Source organism: Pristis pectinata, chromosome 15 (genome assembly GCF_009764475.1).
Source record: "Pristis pectinata isolate sPriPec2 chromosome 15, sPriPec2.1.pri, whole genome shotgun sequence".
In the NCBI taxonomy this organism is placed as follows: Eukaryota; Metazoa; Chordata; class Chondrichthyes; order Rhinopristiformes; family Pristidae; genus Pristis; species Pristis pectinata.
This window is the reverse complement of record NC_067419.1, coordinates 8,880,975-8,900,508: the sequence shown is the minus strand read 5'-3', so window position 1 is coordinate 8,900,508 and position 19,534 is coordinate 8,880,975. Positions and strand designations below refer to the sequence as shown.

The window sequence follows — 19,534 nt, the reverse complement described above, 5'->3', positions numbered from 1 at the left end:
GGGAATTAGACAGAACTGTGAGTCACCACTTGCAGTTTAATCCCGCACATTTAGAACAGGTAATCGCCGTCTCGGAATTGGTTGTCGTTCATTTGCAAATGAGGGTCACAGTTTTTATGGAATTAGGTCAGTTTGGACTTGGCGTCACTGTATAGTGATGAGATATCAGTCCGTTTCTTGGGATCTGGGATGAAGAATAGGAGACATGCTGTTCGAACTGTAAGCCAGTTTGAGAAGGAGTGGTCAGTTTTAGACAACGGGGTGTTACAATCTGTGGATTAGGTTTGATGCAGTTAGAATTGGAGGGTCAGTGTCTGGGAAGTAGAACCAAGATCGGATAGAACTTAGGGTCACCCTCTGATGATAATAGTTCGGATTAGTAGAAACTGGAGCCCAGCTGATCGGATCGAACTGGCGTCATGGCCGTAACACGAAGGACTGCTCAGCTAGAACTCAACGGGACAATTCACAGGAAGCATTACCCAGTGAGAACTGAGAATCACAGTCTTGCAGTCTGAGTTCTGAAGAACTGTCGCCAACTCCATTTCTCGATCCAGAGATTCTGCCTGACATACAGCGTGTTTGCATCATTTTGAGTTGTTGTTGAACTCGCTATCTGGCCTTTAACACCGTAGGCTACCCATTTCCAACATTGGCGCATTTTTCCCTCTTTAGTTAGACAGCGAATCCTGCTATTTACAACACATCACACTTCTTAGATACCTCTAACTGCTCCGTTAGCTGTTCATCCCTGCAGCAACCATAGTTTCAACTCATTATTGATATTTCGCTTCTCCTCGCCACACTCTGTACGTTCTGTGCAATTTAACCTCACGTTCTCAGTTTCAGCAAAGTCTCCGAGCTGAAATATTCTCATTCCACAGCTACTGCCGACCTGCTGAGTGTTTAACACACTTGCTGAGTTCGAAGTGAGCAGTGTTCCTACTGGAAATTATGGGTGGCTCATTTGGAACTTAACATGGAACACAGAAGAGAACAGCACAGGAACAGGCCATTCGGCCAATGATATACGGGCCGACCATATTACCAATTTCAACTCATCCCAATCGCCTACTGTATCCATACATTGCCTGCCTGTTCATGAGCTTTCGTACTTGCTTCCAATCCTTGCCCTGACAACGCGTTCCAGGCAACTAGCACTCACAAGTCCTGAACAGCCACTACGCTGCCCTTTAAAATGGTGCAGTTCAATCAACCAACATTCGGATGCATGAAAGAAGCTGGAATATCCAGATATTTACCAGATCTATCACGTCACATTTGATGTAGTATACCTTTGTTGTAAGCGACACATAATGGGTCTGTAATTAACCCGTGGTTATTTAGCAATGCATATTATGGGGATACTGCTCGGACCCATCAGCGCTTGATGACATAGTTACTCACACAGAGGCAATTTAATGCAGTGGGCTGTTGGAGACACAATGGGACGCAAAGTATGAAAAACTACGGAAGTTGATGCCGTGTACACAATCAGATGATTTTAAAACTGTGACAAGATGTCACATTTTTACAATATCACGTCCTCGGCAAGTTTCAAGGTCTCCCGTATCGGAAGTAACCTATCTTGATTTTGCTTAATATACTAACATAACTGCTCTTCGTCCCACTGACCACTACCTTTGCGCGTCCGATCGATTTGCTGTACTTCTGATCATATTATTTATTGTTTCCTTCCAGATGGTCACCGAACTTGCAGACAAGGGGCGTGAAGCAGAAAGCTCCGCACTTCTCCTGGATATGGCGATGACGAAAGGTCCCTTAGCCCAAAGAGTTATGTGGGAATCCTTTGCAAATATGCGTCATGGAGTACCTAAACTGGACAGCATTTTGAAAGAAGTGGAGGAACACGGTATAGTTCCATCACATTCTCACCTTAATGTCAACGTTAAAGCAGCCTATCGTACTGATATAACGCATCTATGAGCTCATCGGATGTGTTTGGTTCAAACAGGTACCACTCTTCCAAGCTATGCAGCCATCCCAGAAAGAATACCGGAAGTACCCAGTCACCTGAAAGGTAGGTGGTGTAGTTTGATAAGAGATGAGGTGAAAGTGACACTAAGGCAGGATTTAACAGTATAATTTGTTAACTTGTCCTAATAAAACTGAAGTCAAGAGAGCATCCAGGAAAATGCACCAAATGGTTGAAGTCACATCACGCTCAAAGGAAAAGAATTGTACTTGTTAAAGATAAAGGAGACCAGTCCCACGACGTTCCTGCGGGTGTACCTTGTGGCAGCTCCCTTTACCCCGTCATCTTCAGTTGCTGCATCAGTGGTCTTCCTTACATCATAAGGTCAGAAGTGGCTTCGTGGCTAATGATTGAACAAGCTTCAATTCGATGCGCAACTCCTTCACAGTTAACAGGATTCGTGTCTGTATGGAACCATAGAACCATAGGACAATCCAGCACAATACAGGCCCTTCGGCCCACCATGTTGTGCCACCCTTCAAACCACACCTAAGACTATATAACCCCTTCCTCCCACATATCCCTCTAACGTAAATTACTCCATATGCTTATCTAACAATCTCTTGAACTTGTCCAATGTATCAGCCTCCACCACCAGCCCAGGCAGCGCATTCCATGCACAAACCACTCTCTGGGTGAAAAACTCCCTCTGACATCTCCCTTGAACTTCCCACCCAATACCTTATAGCCATGTCCTCTTGTTTTGAGCAATGGCAACCTGGGAAAGAGGCGCTGGCTGTCCACTCAATTTATTCATTCCAATATTTACACCTCTGTCATGTCTCCCCTCATCCTCCTTCGCTCCAATGAGAACAGCCCTAGCTCCTTTAGTCTCTCCTCATAATCCATACACTCTAATCCAGGCAGCATCCTGGTAAATCTCCTCTGCACCCTTTCCAACGCCTCCACGCCCTTCCTATAATGAGGCCACCAGAAATGGACACAATACTCTAAGTGTGGCCTCACCAGTTTTGTAAAGCTGCATCATCACTTCGCGGCTCTTAAACTCGATCCCCCGACTTATGAAAGCTAGCATCCCATAAGCTTTCTTAACTACCCTATGTACCTGCGAGGCAACTTTCAGTGATCTGTGGATATGAACCCCCAGATCCCTCTGCTCCTCCACACTACCTAGAATCCTGCCATTTACCTTGTACTCCACCTTGGAGTTTGTCCTTCCAAAGTGTACTACCTTACACTTCTCTGGATTCAGCTCCATCTGCCACTTGTCAGCCCAGCTCTGCACCTTATCAATATCCCTCTTCAAGCTTCTACAGCCCTCCACACTATCCACAACACCACCAATCTTTGTGTCATCTGCAAACTTGCCAACCCAGCCTTACACCCCCTCACCTAAGTCTTTAATAAATATCACAAAAAGTAGAGGGCCCAGAACTGATCCCTGCGGGACACCATTAGTCACAGCCCTCCAATCCAAATGCACTCCCTTAACCACAACCCTCTGCTTTCTATAGGCAAGCGAATTTTGATTCCACACGGTCAAGCTTCCCTGGATCCCTTAGCCTCTGACCTTCTGAAGAAGCCTACCATGTGGAACCTTGTCAAACGCCTTACTAAAATCCATGTAAACCACATCCACTGCACTACCTTCATCAATCTTCCTGGTATCCTCCTCAAAGAACCTTATCAGGCTTGTGAGGAAAGATCTTCCCTTCACAAAGCCATGTTGACTGTCCCTAATCAGTCCACGTTTCTCTAAATGCTCATAGATCCTATCTCTTAGAATCCTCTCCAACAGCTTACACACCACAGACGTAAGGCTCACTAGTCTGTAATTCCCTGGACTATCCCTACTAACTTTTATGAATAAGGGGACAACATTCCCCACCCTCCAATCCTCCGGTACCATCCCCGCTGACAACGAGGACTCAAAGATCCTAACCAACGTTTCATTAATCTCCTCCCTCGCCTCACGAAGCAGCCTGGGGAATATTTTATCAGGCTCCGGGGACTTATCTGTCCTAATATTTTCTAACAACTCTAACACATCCTGTCTCTTAATATCTACATACTCTAGAACATTACCCTTACCTACACTGTTCGCAGCACCATCAAGATCCGTCTCCTTGGTGAATACTGAAGAAAAGTATTCATTGAGAACCTCACCCACTTCCACAGCTTCCAGGTACATCTTCCCACCTTTGTCTTTAATCGGACCTACCTTTACCATAGCCATCCTTCTGCTCTTTACGTACGAGAAAAATGCCTTGGGATTCTCCTTAACCCTACTCGCCAAAGCCTTTTCATGTCCCCTTCTTGCTCTCCTCAGCCCCCTTCTTAAGTTCCTTTCTTGCTACTCTATATTCCTCACGAGCCCTGTCTGATCCTCGCTGCTTACACCTTATGTATGTTGCCCTCTTCTTCCTAACTAGTTGTTCCACCTCTCTCGTCACCCACGGTTGCTTCACCCTACCATTCCTTCTCTGCCTCACCGGGACAAATTTATCTCTAACATTCTGAAAAAGATGCCTGAACATCGACCACATCTCCATCGTATATTTCCCTTCAAAAATGTGGTCCCAATTTACACTCCCAAGTTCTCGCCTTATAGCCTCATAATTAGCCTTTCCCTAATTAAGTATCTTCCCGTCCTCTTTGCCCCTATCCCTGTCCATGACAATTCTAAAGGTTATGGAGCATTGGTCACTGTCCCCCAAATGCTCACCCACTGATAGATCTGTCACCTGACCCAGTTCATTACCTAAAACTAGATCTAATATGATATTACCTCTAGTCAGCATGTCAACATACTGTGTCAGTAATCCGTCCTGGATACACTTAACAAACTGTGCCCCGTATAAGCCTTTGGCACTAAGTAGGTGCCAATCAATATTTGGATAGTTGAAGTCTCCCATTATAATAACACTGTTATTTTCGCATCTCTCCAAATACTGCCTCCCGATCTACTCCTCAGTATCCCTACTGCTACCAGGCGTCCTATAGAATACTCCCAAGAGGGTAACTGCCCCTTTCTTGTTCCTAACTTCCACCCATATTGATTCTAGAAAGGATCCTTCTACGTTATCTACCCTTTCTGCATCTGTAACCGTGTCCCTTACCGCTATCGCCACCCCTCCTCCTCTTCTCCCCCCATCCCTTTTAAAACACTGAAAACCAGGAATATTCAATATCCATTCCTGCCCCGATGTCAGCCATGTCTCTGTAATAGTCACAATATCATAGTCCCATGTACTTATCCAAGCTCTCAATTCCTCTCCCTTATTCCTGATACTTCTCGCATTCAAGTAAATGCACTTTAGCCCATCCACCTTACTACTTTTGTAGCCTGTACTCTGCTTCTCCTCTCTCAAAGCCTCTCTACCTCTCAGATCTGCCTTTTCTCATCCACGTCTTCCACTGACCTACTCCTCCGCTTCCCTTCCCCCTCGCAATCTCGCAATATACAGCAGGGACCGGACAACTTTGATTCAAGGTAATCCACGGTAACTAATAGAGACTTGCCAGACAATGATCATCTTCAACAGTGGAGTTCATCCTCTAACTCCTGCCATTGAATGCACCCGCCCCCAATCCCCCACGGACACCCTCAGTATCAACATTCTAGGGCTCAGCGCTTCCTAGTAGCACAGCTGAATCCGTAAGCCATATAGATCCTGTGCTGCCGACGTCTATACACTGGGTATCCTGAGGTGATTGAGTCATCTCCTGGCACCGCAAAGTTTTTCACTCAACAATGCACGTTAGGAGGGCACTTGCCAAGATGAGCGCAGTTTCAGCAATACCCATGAAGCTTGACGTTGGCCAAAGCAAAGCAGTCTGCTTGATTTGTACTCCACTACACGAAATATTCATTCCCTACACCAATAGCGCACAGTGGCTGAAGTACATAGCATCTACAAAATGCAATGCCGTTACGCGCCTCGTCAACTCCAATCCCTTCCATGCCGCAAGCACTCAGAAAACATAAGAACACCACCACCATCCGCGCTTTCACTCCATGTCTCACAGCATCCAGGCTTGGAAATATATCACGGTTCCTTCATCACCAATGTCCCACTCCTTCAACTCCGCTCAGCATCTTCGTTGATAAGAAAGGCTGAAGAGGTTCAAGAAGACGGCTCACCACTGCCTTTCCATGGCAATAAATGGTTAGCCATAAAGGCTGGCTTTGCTGGCAGTGCTCAGGTCCGGAAGTATGAACGAGCCATGGAAATGGACAGGGATTCCAAGCTGGAGGCAATGCCTACTCTTTAGTCATATACTTCAACAGACATTGAATTCTATCTACTTGCAAACAAATTGGGGTTCTTCCTGTTTCACTTGTTTTCGCATATCCAGATTCACGTCTGGGAGAATTCAATTATGTCCTCAGTCAGTTGTCCATTCTTAGAAGCTCAGTAAGAGCCCATGAATGGAAGCAACGACAGGCGACTCGGCCCTTCTTGATTGAACTGCTATTTAATCAGCTATTGACTGATCTTTTACCTCAGAACCGCTCTCAAGCACTCACCCCATGTTTCGGGATTCCCTTAATATCCATTAATACACAGCGACAGAGACAGCATGACGGCTTTGATGGAGAATTCCAAAGATTTCTCTTCATCCCAGTCTCGAATGGCCAACCCTTCCTTTGAGGCCATGACACCCAATTCTGGTGGCCGCATCCGCAATTCGTTCCATCCCTGAATTTAGCACGTCAAGTTTCTTTGCGAAGTTTGTTGCTTTAAATTAGATCACAGCTCATTCTAAGTTTTGGAGTATCGGTCCATTCTCATTAACCTCTTCATTGGATCACCGCCCCTCCCCTTTTCAGGAATGAATCTCGTAATTCATTGTTGACGGTCTCTCTCTTCGTTACTCTCTCTCTCTCTCTTTCCTTGCAAGTCTATCCCAGATGTGGTCTCATCAAGATTGTTTATAACAGCAGAAATACACCTTGTATTAAAATGTTCTTGCAATGACGGCAAACTTTTCCAATTGTTGAAGAGTAAGGACTGATAAAAAATGATATCCAAATGGAAATAATTTGTAGGTTACTAGGCATTCAGCTGTTTAAAGTTGGAGAGTTATATTGCACGGGAACAGACCCTCCGCCCAACTCGTCCATGCCAACCGTTGTCGAGCTGAGCTAGTCCCATTTCCTTGCGTTTGGCCCATATCACTCCAAATTGTTCCTATAAATGGACCTGCATAATGGTTGTTAAAAGTTATAATTGTACCCACCTCTAGCACTTCCTCTGTCAGCTCGTTCAACAAAACCGTTACCGTCTGTGTGGAAACCTTGCCCCTCTTGTCCCATTTAAATCTTTCCCCTCACATCTTAAGCCTATGCCCTTCAATTTGATACTCTGTAAACTGGGATAGAAGCTGTTACCAGTCCCCTAATCTGTGCCTCTAATGATCATTGAGATGTTTTTACTTATGCAACTTTAGCAATACACGGCTGGGGGACATGTCACCATTTGCATCTTTGACAAGGATAATTAAGAAAAGAACAACAGAATAGTTGCACTTGATATCGACATAGAGGGTGCAAGAAAAAGGTTTTGGCTCAATTAATTGATTGTCGGTTGTGCGACAGAACTGTCTAATTAGTCCTGCCTTCCCCTTTGTCCACAGCACTGCTCTACTTCCCTTTGCGTAACAATTCAAGCTCCTTTTGAAAATGACAAACACTACATATCCAGGCAAAATAAATAAATTTCATTTAGTGTTGAAGAGAAATATGGTGTATGGATGGAAAGGGGAGGGAAATGGTGGAGAAAGAGTGAGGCGGAGGCAATGAATAGGAAGGGGTTGGCAAAGGGGTAGACATTTGGGGGAGGATGGCGTGAGCAGAGAGTAAAAGGGTGTCTTGGAGATAAGGAGCGAAGCATGGTGGAGAGGAAAGGTAGGGAGAGGAGTTGGGTCGCAGGAGAGAATGGGTTGGGTAGAAGCAGCTGTGCGGGAACGGAGACAGTGAGACGAGTCGAGTGGGCATGGCGGGAGGGTGGATAACGTGGGAGGTTGGGAGGAGGGAGTGCGAGGTTCGGGGAAGGGAGGGAGAAATTGAGTGGGAGAGGTAAGGGACAGAGATGCACATCTTGGGAAAGGCGATGAATCGAGGGGAGAGCAAGCTCATTATAGACACTCAGCTCCACGTTGGGAATGTTACATTTAACGTCTAGTTCCGTACAAATATCTGGCAACAATATTACATTCAACTCGAAAGCATACACAGCCGTAACTTAATTTTGCAATTCATAACGCAGAGAAGTGGTAAAACTCTGTTTGCTCCGATCAAAGGTGCTCACAAGAAACACAAAGAAATGCTCCGAAAGCTGAATGAGACATTTGAAATGAAGACAGGCCCGATGAAGGAAAAGGTTAAGATTTCCCAGCTGGGTGACCGATACACCGAATTGACGATCATTTCTCCGATTCGACAATGGAAGCTGGTGGAGCATGAGCTATTGGCACGTGGCAAAGATCATGAAGACTGCAGAGAATGGTATCTAAAGAAAAATCTGGAAAAAATCCGCATTGATCAGTTATTTCGAAGTAGCTTTTCCCGGGAAGTCCGTTTGGTGAAGAGATCGAACGGGCATGCTGAGGAATTTAATTCAGGGTGTTCAGCGGCTGCCTGTGGAGTCCCGGGGATTGGAAAAACAACCTTGGTGCAGAAAATAGTTCACGATTGGGCCACGGGGACCCTATACCCAGAGTTTCAATTTGTTTTCAGTTTTAAATTCCGTGATCTGAACGGCATTAACGGCAAAGTGACTTTGAAACAGCTGATTTTAGATTCATCTCCTGATCTGAAGAATGTTATAGAAGAGATCTGGAGGAATCCAACTGTTTTGATGTTTATATTTGACGGTTTTGATGAATTCAAGTGCCATGTCGATTTTAATGACAGTGGGAAAGACACAAAACCTCAGCATATCTGCACAGATCCCGAATGTCTTTGTGAAGTATCTGACATTGTGTACAGTCTGATACAGCGCAAGCTGCTCCCAGGATGTTCAGTGCTACTGACCACCCGTCCCACTGCGTTACATTTGCTGGAAAAAGCGCAGATCAATCCCTGGGTTGAAATCATGGGATTTGTTGGTAAGGAACGGAAAGAATATTTCAACAGGTTTTTTGAAGATCAGGCGGTGGCAGCAGCTGTTTTCGAACACGTTAGGGAGAACGAGATCCTGTACACCATGAGCTACAACCCCTCCTACTGCTGCATTCTAGGCCAGACACTGGGACCCTTCTTCACACAAAGAGACAGGGAGCTGCAGCTAATTCCCAAGACCATCACCCAATTATATTCTTTTTTTATTTACGACATCCTTAAGAAACATGTCACGGGGACTGAAAATTGTCAAGATATGTTGCTGAGAGTTGGTAAGATGGCCTTCAAAGGAGTGACCGAGAAGAAAATTGTGTTTAGAAACGAAGATTTGATCGAACACAATCTGCAGCCTTCCCAGTTCATGTCCAGTTTCCTGGTGGAACTTTTGGAGAGAGAAGGTTGTACCCAGAGGGTGGTGTACACATTCCCACACCTTACCATCCAAGAGTTTGTAGCCGCACTCGCACAATTCCTGACTCCAGATCCTGGGGATATCTGGAAACTCCTCACTGAAACTCACAGCGAGAAAGATGGGCGATTTGAGGTATTTCTGCGGTTTGTTGCTGGTCTCTCCTCCCCTGGGTCAGCTCGACCACTGCAAGAGTTTCTGGGACCATTTCCTCACGAAACAACATGCCGAGTTATTGACTGGGTGAAGGAGAAGGTGAAAAACCAGATTGGAAGCACGTGGAGTGAAACCGGTAAAAGGAACCTGTTGAACACATTGCACTTTCTGTTTGAGTCTCAGAATCCTGGACTTGCTGAAACTACGCTGGGCTCTGTACCAAGCCTTAGATTTGGAGACTCGGACTCTGAGAAGGCATTATCACTCACACCAATTGACTGTGCAGTGCTGTCGCATGCTATTAAACTCTGTCGTAAAATAAGCCAGCTTGATCTTCGGAACTGTTTTCTTCAGTGTGAAGGGCTCCTGCGCCTTGAACCGGTCCTGCATAAATGCCAAGTGTTGAGGTGATTCTTTATTGCTTTCACTTACCATCAACTGAATTTGCAACAAAATATGTCTTTAACGTGATTTTTATTCTTTTGCAATACCAATAGAGTACCAACTTCCTCAATAGTCTACAAATTACTAACTGATTTAGAACAATTTGTAATGCAATTCTTCATAAAGAAATCAAATATTGGTCCCACAGCAAGCAAATATATACAACTAAACAAATACTGATTAATAAAAATATAATCACTGTTAAGCATACAGTAGCATCCGATTTTCCGTTCCCGTGAATGAATTAGTCAATGGGATTGAGAACTAATACTCACTCATTTTACACAAGGCGGTTGTTTTTACCCAGTTCAGTGGCAATTTAGCATCAAACAGCCATAGTATGAGAAAGGAAAAGAAAACAATTGTCTTGGTAGTAGTAGCTCAGAATTATGATCGGTATAATTGTATGAAGAAGGCCCAAAACTTATCACTGATGTGTAGAAGTATCACACCAATACTCCCACTATTCTTCATATCTACAAGATCGACACTGCCGCCAATACGGATTTCGTGACGTCAGTTAAAAACGTAGCATTAATCAGTCATTGCATTCTTATTTGATCGAAATTCAACATTTCGACAGAATTTAGAAAACATTACTGCCTTCCATATGGAAAGAAATCCGGGTTGTACTTTCAGGAATAGCAAGCGATTGTGAAAATAAAGCAAAATATCAGTCAGAAATTATTTTGGTTGGAAGCAGAGCTAGCCTATTCAGAAAACGAAACGATAATGACGAAGCAACAAACATAAAACGAGTTCCTTTAGTCCTGACAAAAGTTCAGGAGGATATTTCTGATGGCCAGTGAATGGGAAAATGGCGAGGAGCATTTAAAGGTTTTCAGAAACGCATTGTTCCTTCAATAGGTATAACGTTCATTGACTTTAATTTACAGCAGATGCTTTTCTATAGATTTCACTATATGTTTTCACAATGCTCAGTGAAAGCACCAAATCTATCAGACATCCATAATTATTTGGCATCATCTGTCCATTTACGTTCAGGTTGGAAGGAAATAACCTGGGAGATTCCGGAATAAAAATACTGTCCAAGATTTTGACTGAACCTAAGTCAGAAATACAAGCATTGGGGTAAGACACGAACTGTGTGAAATTGTAAACAGAATATCTAGATATTTCAAATCTACATTTTATTATTGGTATAGGCAGACTTATAATTGACACGTATTTTAAAACTGCCATGATATTACCTTTTTCTTGTCATTTCCCTGTTTTCATTATTTCTCTTTCTCTATCATCTTTCTCTTTTAATTGTCTTCATATTTCCCCTGTAGTGCCCTCCTTCTACATTACTTTTTATCGTTCTTTCTCTGTTTCTCCCCTCCACCGGTTACTCTCTCCCCGTTTCTCTCTTACGTCGTCTACTATTCCACTCTTTTTACTCTTTCTCTCTCTCCTCTTTCTTCTCTTCACTTTTTTTCCTCTCTCTCTCCGTTCATGCCTTGTTTCTTCGCTCTCCCCTTTGTACCCCTCTACCACCTGCCTCCCTCTCCCTTCCATTCTTTTCCACTCTTGATCCCCTATTTTCTCCTCTTTCTTTTCGTACTCCGACTTTCTCCCTCTCTCGCTCCCTCCATCCCACTTTCATGTTCACTTCCTCCCACCTTCTTTCCCTATCCTATTTCCTATTCTTATTTTGCTTTTCTCTCTCCATTTCCCGATCTCCCATGCACCTCTCTCTTTCTTTTCACTCTCAGTCTCTGACTTACTCTCCTAACTCACGGCTCTTCTACTTTGTTTTGCTCTTCTCCAGCTATTAGTCTCACTCCTCCCTCTCGCCTTTCCATCTTCTTTCTATTACTTTTTTCTCTCATGCCTACTCCTTTTCTGTTTCCCCTCCTCTCCCCTCTCTCTCTTCTCACATCCTTTCCCTGCACTGTCTCTCTCCCTCATTTCCCATGACTGCTTTCCCCGATTTCGTTCCCTATTTCTCTCTCTCTCCTCTGTTTGCCTCTTCTCTCTTTATTCCGCCCCCCATCTCATATTCCATATTGCTCACCTTTGGTATTTTCTCTCCCTCTTTATTTTCTCTCTCTCTTTCCATTTCAGATTCGTTTCGTCTCCTTCACACTTTCTCTTGCCCTTTCTATCTTCTTTCCTTCCATCTCGCTTTCCTGCTGCATTCTTTGTTATCTCGTTTCTCTTTCATATGTTCATTTTCATCATTTTTCTTTCTCTCTCTCTCTCTCACATACTGTTTCTGTTGTACCACAGACTGGATAATAACAATCTAACGCATTCCTGTGTCGAAGATCTAGTCTCCTCTGTTACTGCAAACTCGTCGTTGACAGAGCTGGGGCTGGGTAATAACAAACTCGGAGATTCCGGAGTGAAACGATTATGTGCAGCTCTGAGGAACCCTGAGTGTAAAATACAGAAACTACGGTAAGGACACGATCATGTGAAAATAGCTCTTATAACGTTTAAGGATGAAAAGTGGTTCAATACCAGTAAGACATCCAAAACGCTTATTCGTAAGTACTTCACTATAATTACTCAAAACACATTGAGAAATTCCCCTGTGTTACGGACTCGGTGAATGTCCCTTTAAGATAGAGTTGGTTGGGTGTGTGTGTGTGTGTGTGTGTGTGTGTGTGTGTGTGTGTGAGTGTGTGTGTGTGTAGCGTGCTTACATCAACAGAAGATAAAGGACGTAATGACGTTGTTGAAGAAGGCAGTCGAAGTCAAAGAGAGAGAGAGAGAAAAGGGAGAGAGACACAAGCCTGATAGTTTCTCTATCGATGGATGAGAAACAATAACTGTGTCTGTCACTGCAATCCACGTATGGAAATTGGAAGTAATCCGGTGGAGTTCACTTTGTTGCTAACCTGTAGAAGGAAACAGGTATTTGTGACCACGAGTCGCATGCTTTTCCGGGTGAGGAAGTCACTACCGAGTAAACACTGAGGTGTCGTTTGGGTTCCATCGTAGAACATTTGGATTTCGTGATTACGCTCTCCATGTTCTCTACATCTACGTCTTATCTTCAGACAACGGCGTTTGCTGTTTCATGTTTCACCTTATGGCTTGCTGAACTGAACTTCAAGAACCATTCCTGGACTTGGAGTTTGGGACTTTGCCACACATACACATGAAGAGTTTAGTTTTTGGGGTTAATGTTCAAGGTTTAACATTTTTACTTCTAACACACTAACATTTTTACTTTTATTTTTCTTGTTACCATAAGTAGTGATTAATAAAATAGTTTTTAACATTGAATCATGATTCACTGTGTTTCCTTTGTGCTGGTTCGTAACACCTGCTTTCCTTTCATCTCTTTATTTGCCTCCATTTTCTGACCCTCAGCCTGAATAACAACAATCTTACAGCCTCTTGTGCTGAGGATCTGGCCTCGGCTCTCTGCACAAACCGGTCACTGACGCAGGTTGACCTGGGTGATAATGAACTGGAAGATTCTGGAGTGGAACTGATATCTGCAGCTCTGAGGAAACTGGACTGTAAAATACAGACATTGCGGTAAGATTCCGTGAGCGGTTACGAGACCATCAAGGACGGAATGACGTGTATGGATGAATATATTTTTTTATAAACGCACTGATTCGCAAGCTCTAATCTATTAATGCAAGTCGGCAACTACTTGAAATAATTCAGTAATCTTCCTGTCGTTCTTTTACTATGTGTTTTGTTTTATCTTGTTTGATTCTAGTCTGAACAATAACGGACTCACGGCTTCTTGTGCCGAAATTTTCGCTCCTGCTCTCAGTACAAACCGTTCTCTGAAGGAGCTGGACCTGGGTCACAATAAACTGGGAGATTCAGGAATGAAGCGACTGACCGTTGCTCTAAGGGACTCAAACTGTCCAATAGAGGAACTGGGGTAAGTGTCTGCCTGAGGGAGTCTTTGAGAGATTCTGAAAATCCCAGTACAGTTCAGGGTGAAGAGGCCTTCACGGCAGCTCATATTCCCGTACTCTGTTGTGTAAACGTTGGGCATCTGTCATTCGCACCAAAGTCACCAATATTCCTGTCTTTCTTTTAATCTTTCAATTATATCCTTTCTTCTCTCATGCCCAGGGTGAATAACAACGGTCTAACTGCCTTTTGTGCCGAGGATCTTGCCTCCGCGCTCTGCACAACACCTTCGCTGACGAAGCTGGAAGTGGGCGATAACAATCTGGGAGATTCAGGTGTGAAGGTGCTATCTACAGCTCTGAGGGACCCAGACTGTAAAATACAGAAACTTTGGTAAGTACTTGATTGACTGCGACTGTGGACGATTCTCAACGGAGCAATAATGTACATGAATTAAACCTCCAACAGTACATATTACCATGTGATAGACTGATGTTTAGACTTATTTGCAATACATTTACTGATCTTCTTATGTTTATAATCTTTAATTTTTTTCCTCGATCTTTAGCCTGAATAAAAACGGTCTTACCGCCTCTTGTGCCCAAGATCTCGCCTCCACTGTCAATACAACGCCAACGCTGACTGAACTACATCTGGGTGAAAACGAATTGGGAGATTCTGGAGTGAAAGTGTTGTCTGCGGCTCTCAGGGACCCAGACTGTAACATACAGGAGCTGAGGCAAGTGTCAGATTGAATGAGATGAAAGAAATTTCTAAATACATTAATAACGTGGAGGAAAGATTAAAGCCGAGAAAGGCAGCACAGAATTCCCTGCTCTGTTCTGTAAATGCGAGACTACAACTAAATGTAAGACATTTGGTAGGATTCGTTCCTTCCCATCCAAAGCTCATCTTAGTTTTTTTTAACCTTCTCTCATTCCCAGTCTAAATAATAACGGTCTGACAGCTTCTTGTGCCCGGGATCTTGCCTCCGCTCTCATCACTAATCCCTCATTGACGGAACTCTCACTGGGTGATAATAATTTGGGAGATTCGGGAGTGAAACTGCTGTCTGAAGCTCTGAAGGACACAGAATGCAAGATACAGGAATTGCGGTGAGCACCTGATGGCGTGAACGTATGGGATATTCCGAAAGCTTGTTATAACTTATGGTTGATTGAAGCCTCAATATCAGCCCATAACTATGCTCTAATTCGTAAATGGGAAATACAGTTATTCGCGGCAACTTTTGTCACATTCCTGTCTTTATTTTTATAAGGTTCTGAGATTTGATTCTCTGACAGATTGAACAATAACGGCCTCACGCCGTCTTGTGCAGAGGATCTTGCATCTGCGCTCGTGAAAAATGACTCGTTGACGGGATTGTACCTGAACGACAATAAACTGGGAGACACAGGAATGAAAGTGCTGAACGAAGCTCTGATGGATCCAGAATGTAAGATAGAGAAACTGGGGTGAGTACCTGCCTGTGATGGACACTCAGACACTTAGGTTGCCCTGGCCTTTCACGATTATTACTGGTGTACTGTTTCCGAAGCATTACGTCATTACGTAGAAACGGAAGCCGTCTCTTGTTTTAATTTCTCTCTCCCTCTCTTTCTTTTTGCCTCTTTTTCTCTCTCCGCCCCTTCCCTCTTTCACTCTCCCTCTATCAGCCCCTTTCGCTCTCTGTCTCTCTCTCAATCACTCACTTACTCACTCACTCACTCACCCACTCTCACCCCTCTATTAGACTTGCCAGAATTGGGATCTCTAATTCCTGTTCCGAGGATCTCATCTCCAGTCTCAGTACAGTTCAAAAAATGAAGCATGTCAACCTGGGATCTAGCTTATCATCAGACCAACCTAGTTCCCCTTTCTCCACTACTAATCAGCAGGAGTCTGGAGCAGATTCAGTAAGTGTATCTTTTAATGTTTATTATAATGCATAGAATCCCACACAATGTCTTACTTATATCTACCAACTGGAAAATTGAAGCAGCTACCAATTTTCACCCTCTGTAGATGCTTTGTGGCTTGGTGAATATGACGAGCATTTTCTATTTCAATATCAGATTTTCGGCCTCTACAGCTATTGGTTTTTATGGCACAGCAAGTAAAAAGTGAGGCAAATGGAATGTAGGCCTTCATTGCAAAGGAGTATAGAAGCAAGAAAATTCTGCTCCATCCGTACAATACATTAATGAATCATATCTGGAGTAGTGCGTGTAGTTTTGGTTCACTTATTCAAGGAGGGACATATGTTCACTGATGGAACACACCTCGATGGATCACTGGAAGGCTGAGGAGGTTGGACCTGTGCTCATTTAAGTTTAGAAGAATGAAACGAGAACACTTTGAAATAACACTATCATTTTGTTCAAGATAGCTGCTTATTGGCCGTTTGCTCGACCAGGGGAAATCTGGAAACAGGGACAGAGATTCAAAATAGAGAGTCATCCTTTTTATGTCCTCAAACGTCGGGATGACCTATCTCAGATGCTTTGGAATTAATTCAGGGCCAAAATAGATTTATGTTTTGTAAAAGAGTTATGGGGATATGTGAAATTGTGACATGGAGCTACGGCCAATTCCGATTGACCATGACGTTACTTAATGGCCGAGCAGGTTCGCACGGAAGACTCCTATTCTTATTGATTGCGTTTTCATGTTTTACCCATCATTCCCTAGAATACATAATATATGAGTGTTACTCTTCGTTATTTGAAACCGTGGTTTTATTTTCTAATCTCATGTTATTTTGCAGTCTGGGACAGAATCTGCTTAGACTTAACGGGCTAGAACAGCCGCTTCTGCTGCAGGGAACAGGACTCCACGTGATAGTGCGAACCTGCTGAACACACCGTTTGTGCATTGTCGGTTACTTTGTATAAAGATAAGCTTCTCTTGATATGGACAATATTTTACTAATTCTATTTGTAATGCTTTACAATATCAATCGTTATCTCAATACAAGGCAATAAATCTCTTCCTATAAAATTGATTGACATGCTCATTAGAACCGTTTACCTCATCGTTTATTGTACATTATTCATTTTCCAGTGGAAGTCATAGAAACATAGAAAACCTACAGCACAATTCAGGCCCTTCAGCCCACAAAGCTGTGCGAACATGTCCCTACCCTAGAAATTACTAGGCTTATCCATAGCCCTCTATTTTACTCAGCTACATATACGTATCCTACAGTCTCTTAAAAGACCCTGTCGGATCCGCCTCCACCACCGTTGCTGGCAGCCCATTCCACGCACTCACCACTCTCTTTCCTCTGACATCTCCTCTATTCCGACTCCCAAGCACCTTAAACCTATGTTCTCTTGTGGCCACCATTTCAGCACCGGGGAAAAGCCTCTGACTATCTACCCGATCAATACTTCTCATCATCTTATATACCTCTATCAGGTCCCCCCTCATCCTCTGTCGCTCCAAGGAGAAGAGGCCGAGTTCCCTCAACCTACTTTCAAAGGGCATGCTCCACATTCCAGGCAGCATCCTTGTAAATCTCCTCTGCAACGTTTCTATCGCTTCCACATCCTTCCTGTAATGAGGCGACCAGAACTGAGCACAGTACTCCAAGTGGGTCTGACCAGGGTCCTATATAGCTGCAACAATACCTCTCGGTTCCTAAATTCAATTCCCCGACTGATGAAGGACAATACACCAAGTGACTACTTAACCAAGATCTCTCTGATCCTCCACATTGCAAAGAGTACTACCCTTAATACTATATTCTGCCATCATATTTAACCTACCAAAATGAACCACTTCACACTTATCTGGGTTGAACTGCATCTGCCACTTCTCAGCCCAACTTTGCATCCTATCTACGTCCCTCTGTAATCTCTGACAGCCCTCTAAACTATCCACAACACCTCCAACCTTTGTGTCAGCCGCAAACTTACTAATCCACCCCTCCACTCCCTCATCCAGGTCGTTTATAAAAATCACAAAGAGCAAGGGTCCCAGTACAGATCCCCGAGGTAAACCACTAGTCACCGACCTCCACGCAGTACACGATCCTTCAACAACCACTATTTGCCTTCTGTGGGCCAGCCAGTTCTGGATCCACACTGCAATGTCCCCTTGGATCCCATGCCTCCTTACTTTCTCAATAAGCCTTGTATGGGGTACCTTATCAAACGCCTTGCTGAAATCCATATACACAACATCTACTACTCTCCCTTCATCAATGTGTTTAGTCACATCCTCAAAAAATTCAATCAGGCTCGTAAGGCAGGACCTTCCCTTGACAAAGCCATTCTGACTATTCCTAATCATATTATACCTTTCCAAATGTTCATAAATCCTGCCTCTCAGGATCTTCTCTATTAGCTTACCAACCACTGAGGTGAGACTCGCTGGTCTATAATTCCCTGGGCTATCCCTACTCTCTTTCTTCAATAAGGGAACAACATCTGCAACCCTCCAATCTTCTGGAACCTCTCCCGTCTCCATCGGCAATGCAAAGATCATCATCAGAGGCTCCGCAATTTCTTCCCTCACCTCCTGCAGCAGCCTGGGGTACATCTCATCTGGTCCTGGTGACTTATCCAACTTGATGCTTTACAAAATTTTCAGCACCTCCTCTTTCCTAATATCTACATGCTCAAGCTTTTCAGCCCACTGCAAGTCCTCACTACAATCCCCCAGATCTTTTTCCGTAGTGAATACTGATGTAAAGTATTTATTAAGTACCTCTGCTATTTCTTGCGGATCCATACACACTTTCCCACTGCTGTACTTGACAGGCCCTATTCTTTAGCATCTTATCCTCTCACTCTTCATATACTTGTAGAATGCCTTGGGGTTTTCCTTAATCCTGCCCACCAAGGCCTTCTCATGCGCCCTTCTGGCTCTCCTAATCTTGTTCTTAAGCTTCTTCCTATTAGCCTTATACTCTTCCAGATCTCTAACATTACTTAGCTCTCTGTACCTTTTGTAAGCTCTTTTTTTCTTTTTGAATAGATTTATTATAGCGTTTGTACATTACGGTTCCTGTATCCTCTCGTGACTCCCCTGTTTCATTGGAAGATGCCTCTGCAGAACTCTACACAAATATCCCCTGAATGTTTGCCACATTTCTTCCATACTTTTCCCTGAGAACATCTGTTCCCTATTTAAGCTTCCAATTTCCTGCCTGAGAGCCTCATAATTCCCTTTACTCCAAGTAAACGCCTTCCTAGTCTGTTTGTTCCTATCTCTCTCCAATGCTAATGTAAAGCAGATAGGATTATCACCAAAATGTTCACCCATTGAAAGATCTGACACCTGACCAGGTTCATTTCCCAATACCAAATCAAGCACAGCTTCCCCTCTTGTCGGCCTATCTACGTATTGTGTCAAGAATCCCTCATGAACACATTTAACAAACTCCACCGCATCTAAACCCCTCACTGTCTGGAGATGCCAATCGATGTTCGGGAAATTAAGATCCCCCATCACAACAACTCTGTCATTCTCCCACCTTTGTAGGATCTGCTTCCCTATCTGCTCCTCAATATCCCTGTTATTATTGGGCGGCCTATAAAAAACATCCGGTAAAGTTATTGACCCCTTCCTGTTCCTAACCTCCACCCACAGAGACTCCATA

At 43.8% G+C, this 19,534-nt stretch overlaps 1 protein-coding gene across 2 annotated transcripts in view; it reads left to right on the top strand.

Moving 5' to 3' along the window:
* LOC127578172 (NACHT, LRR and PYD domains-containing protein 3-like) overlaps positions 1-16,926 on the top strand; it is a 35,209-nt gene extending 18,283 nt beyond the window's left edge. For both annotated transcript variants that reach the window (XM_052029814.1, XM_052029815.1), the window contains 13 exons: positions 1,702-1,873; positions 1,976-2,041; positions 8,264-10,055; positions 11,098-11,184; positions 12,328-12,498; positions 13,420-13,590; positions 13,781-13,951; positions 14,149-14,319; positions 14,495-14,665; positions 14,871-15,041; positions 15,231-15,401; positions 15,680-15,842; positions 16,694-16,926. In XM_052029814.1, coding sequence (XP_051885774.1) covers positions 1,702-1,873; positions 1,976-2,041; positions 8,264-10,055; positions 11,098-11,184; positions 12,328-12,498; positions 13,420-13,590; positions 13,781-13,951; positions 14,149-14,319; positions 14,495-14,665; positions 14,871-15,041; positions 15,231-15,401; positions 15,680-15,842; positions 16,694-16,714 — 3,498 coding nt within the window. In that variant the 3' untranslated portion in view covers positions 16,715-16,926. The remainder of the gene's footprint in view (positions 1-1,701; positions 1,874-1,975; positions 2,042-8,263; positions 10,056-11,097; positions 11,185-12,327; positions 12,499-13,419; positions 13,591-13,780; positions 13,952-14,148; positions 14,320-14,494; positions 14,666-14,870; positions 15,042-15,230; positions 15,402-15,679; positions 15,843-16,693) is intronic.
* The last annotated feature ends 2,608 nt before the right edge of the window (positions 16,927-19,534 follow it).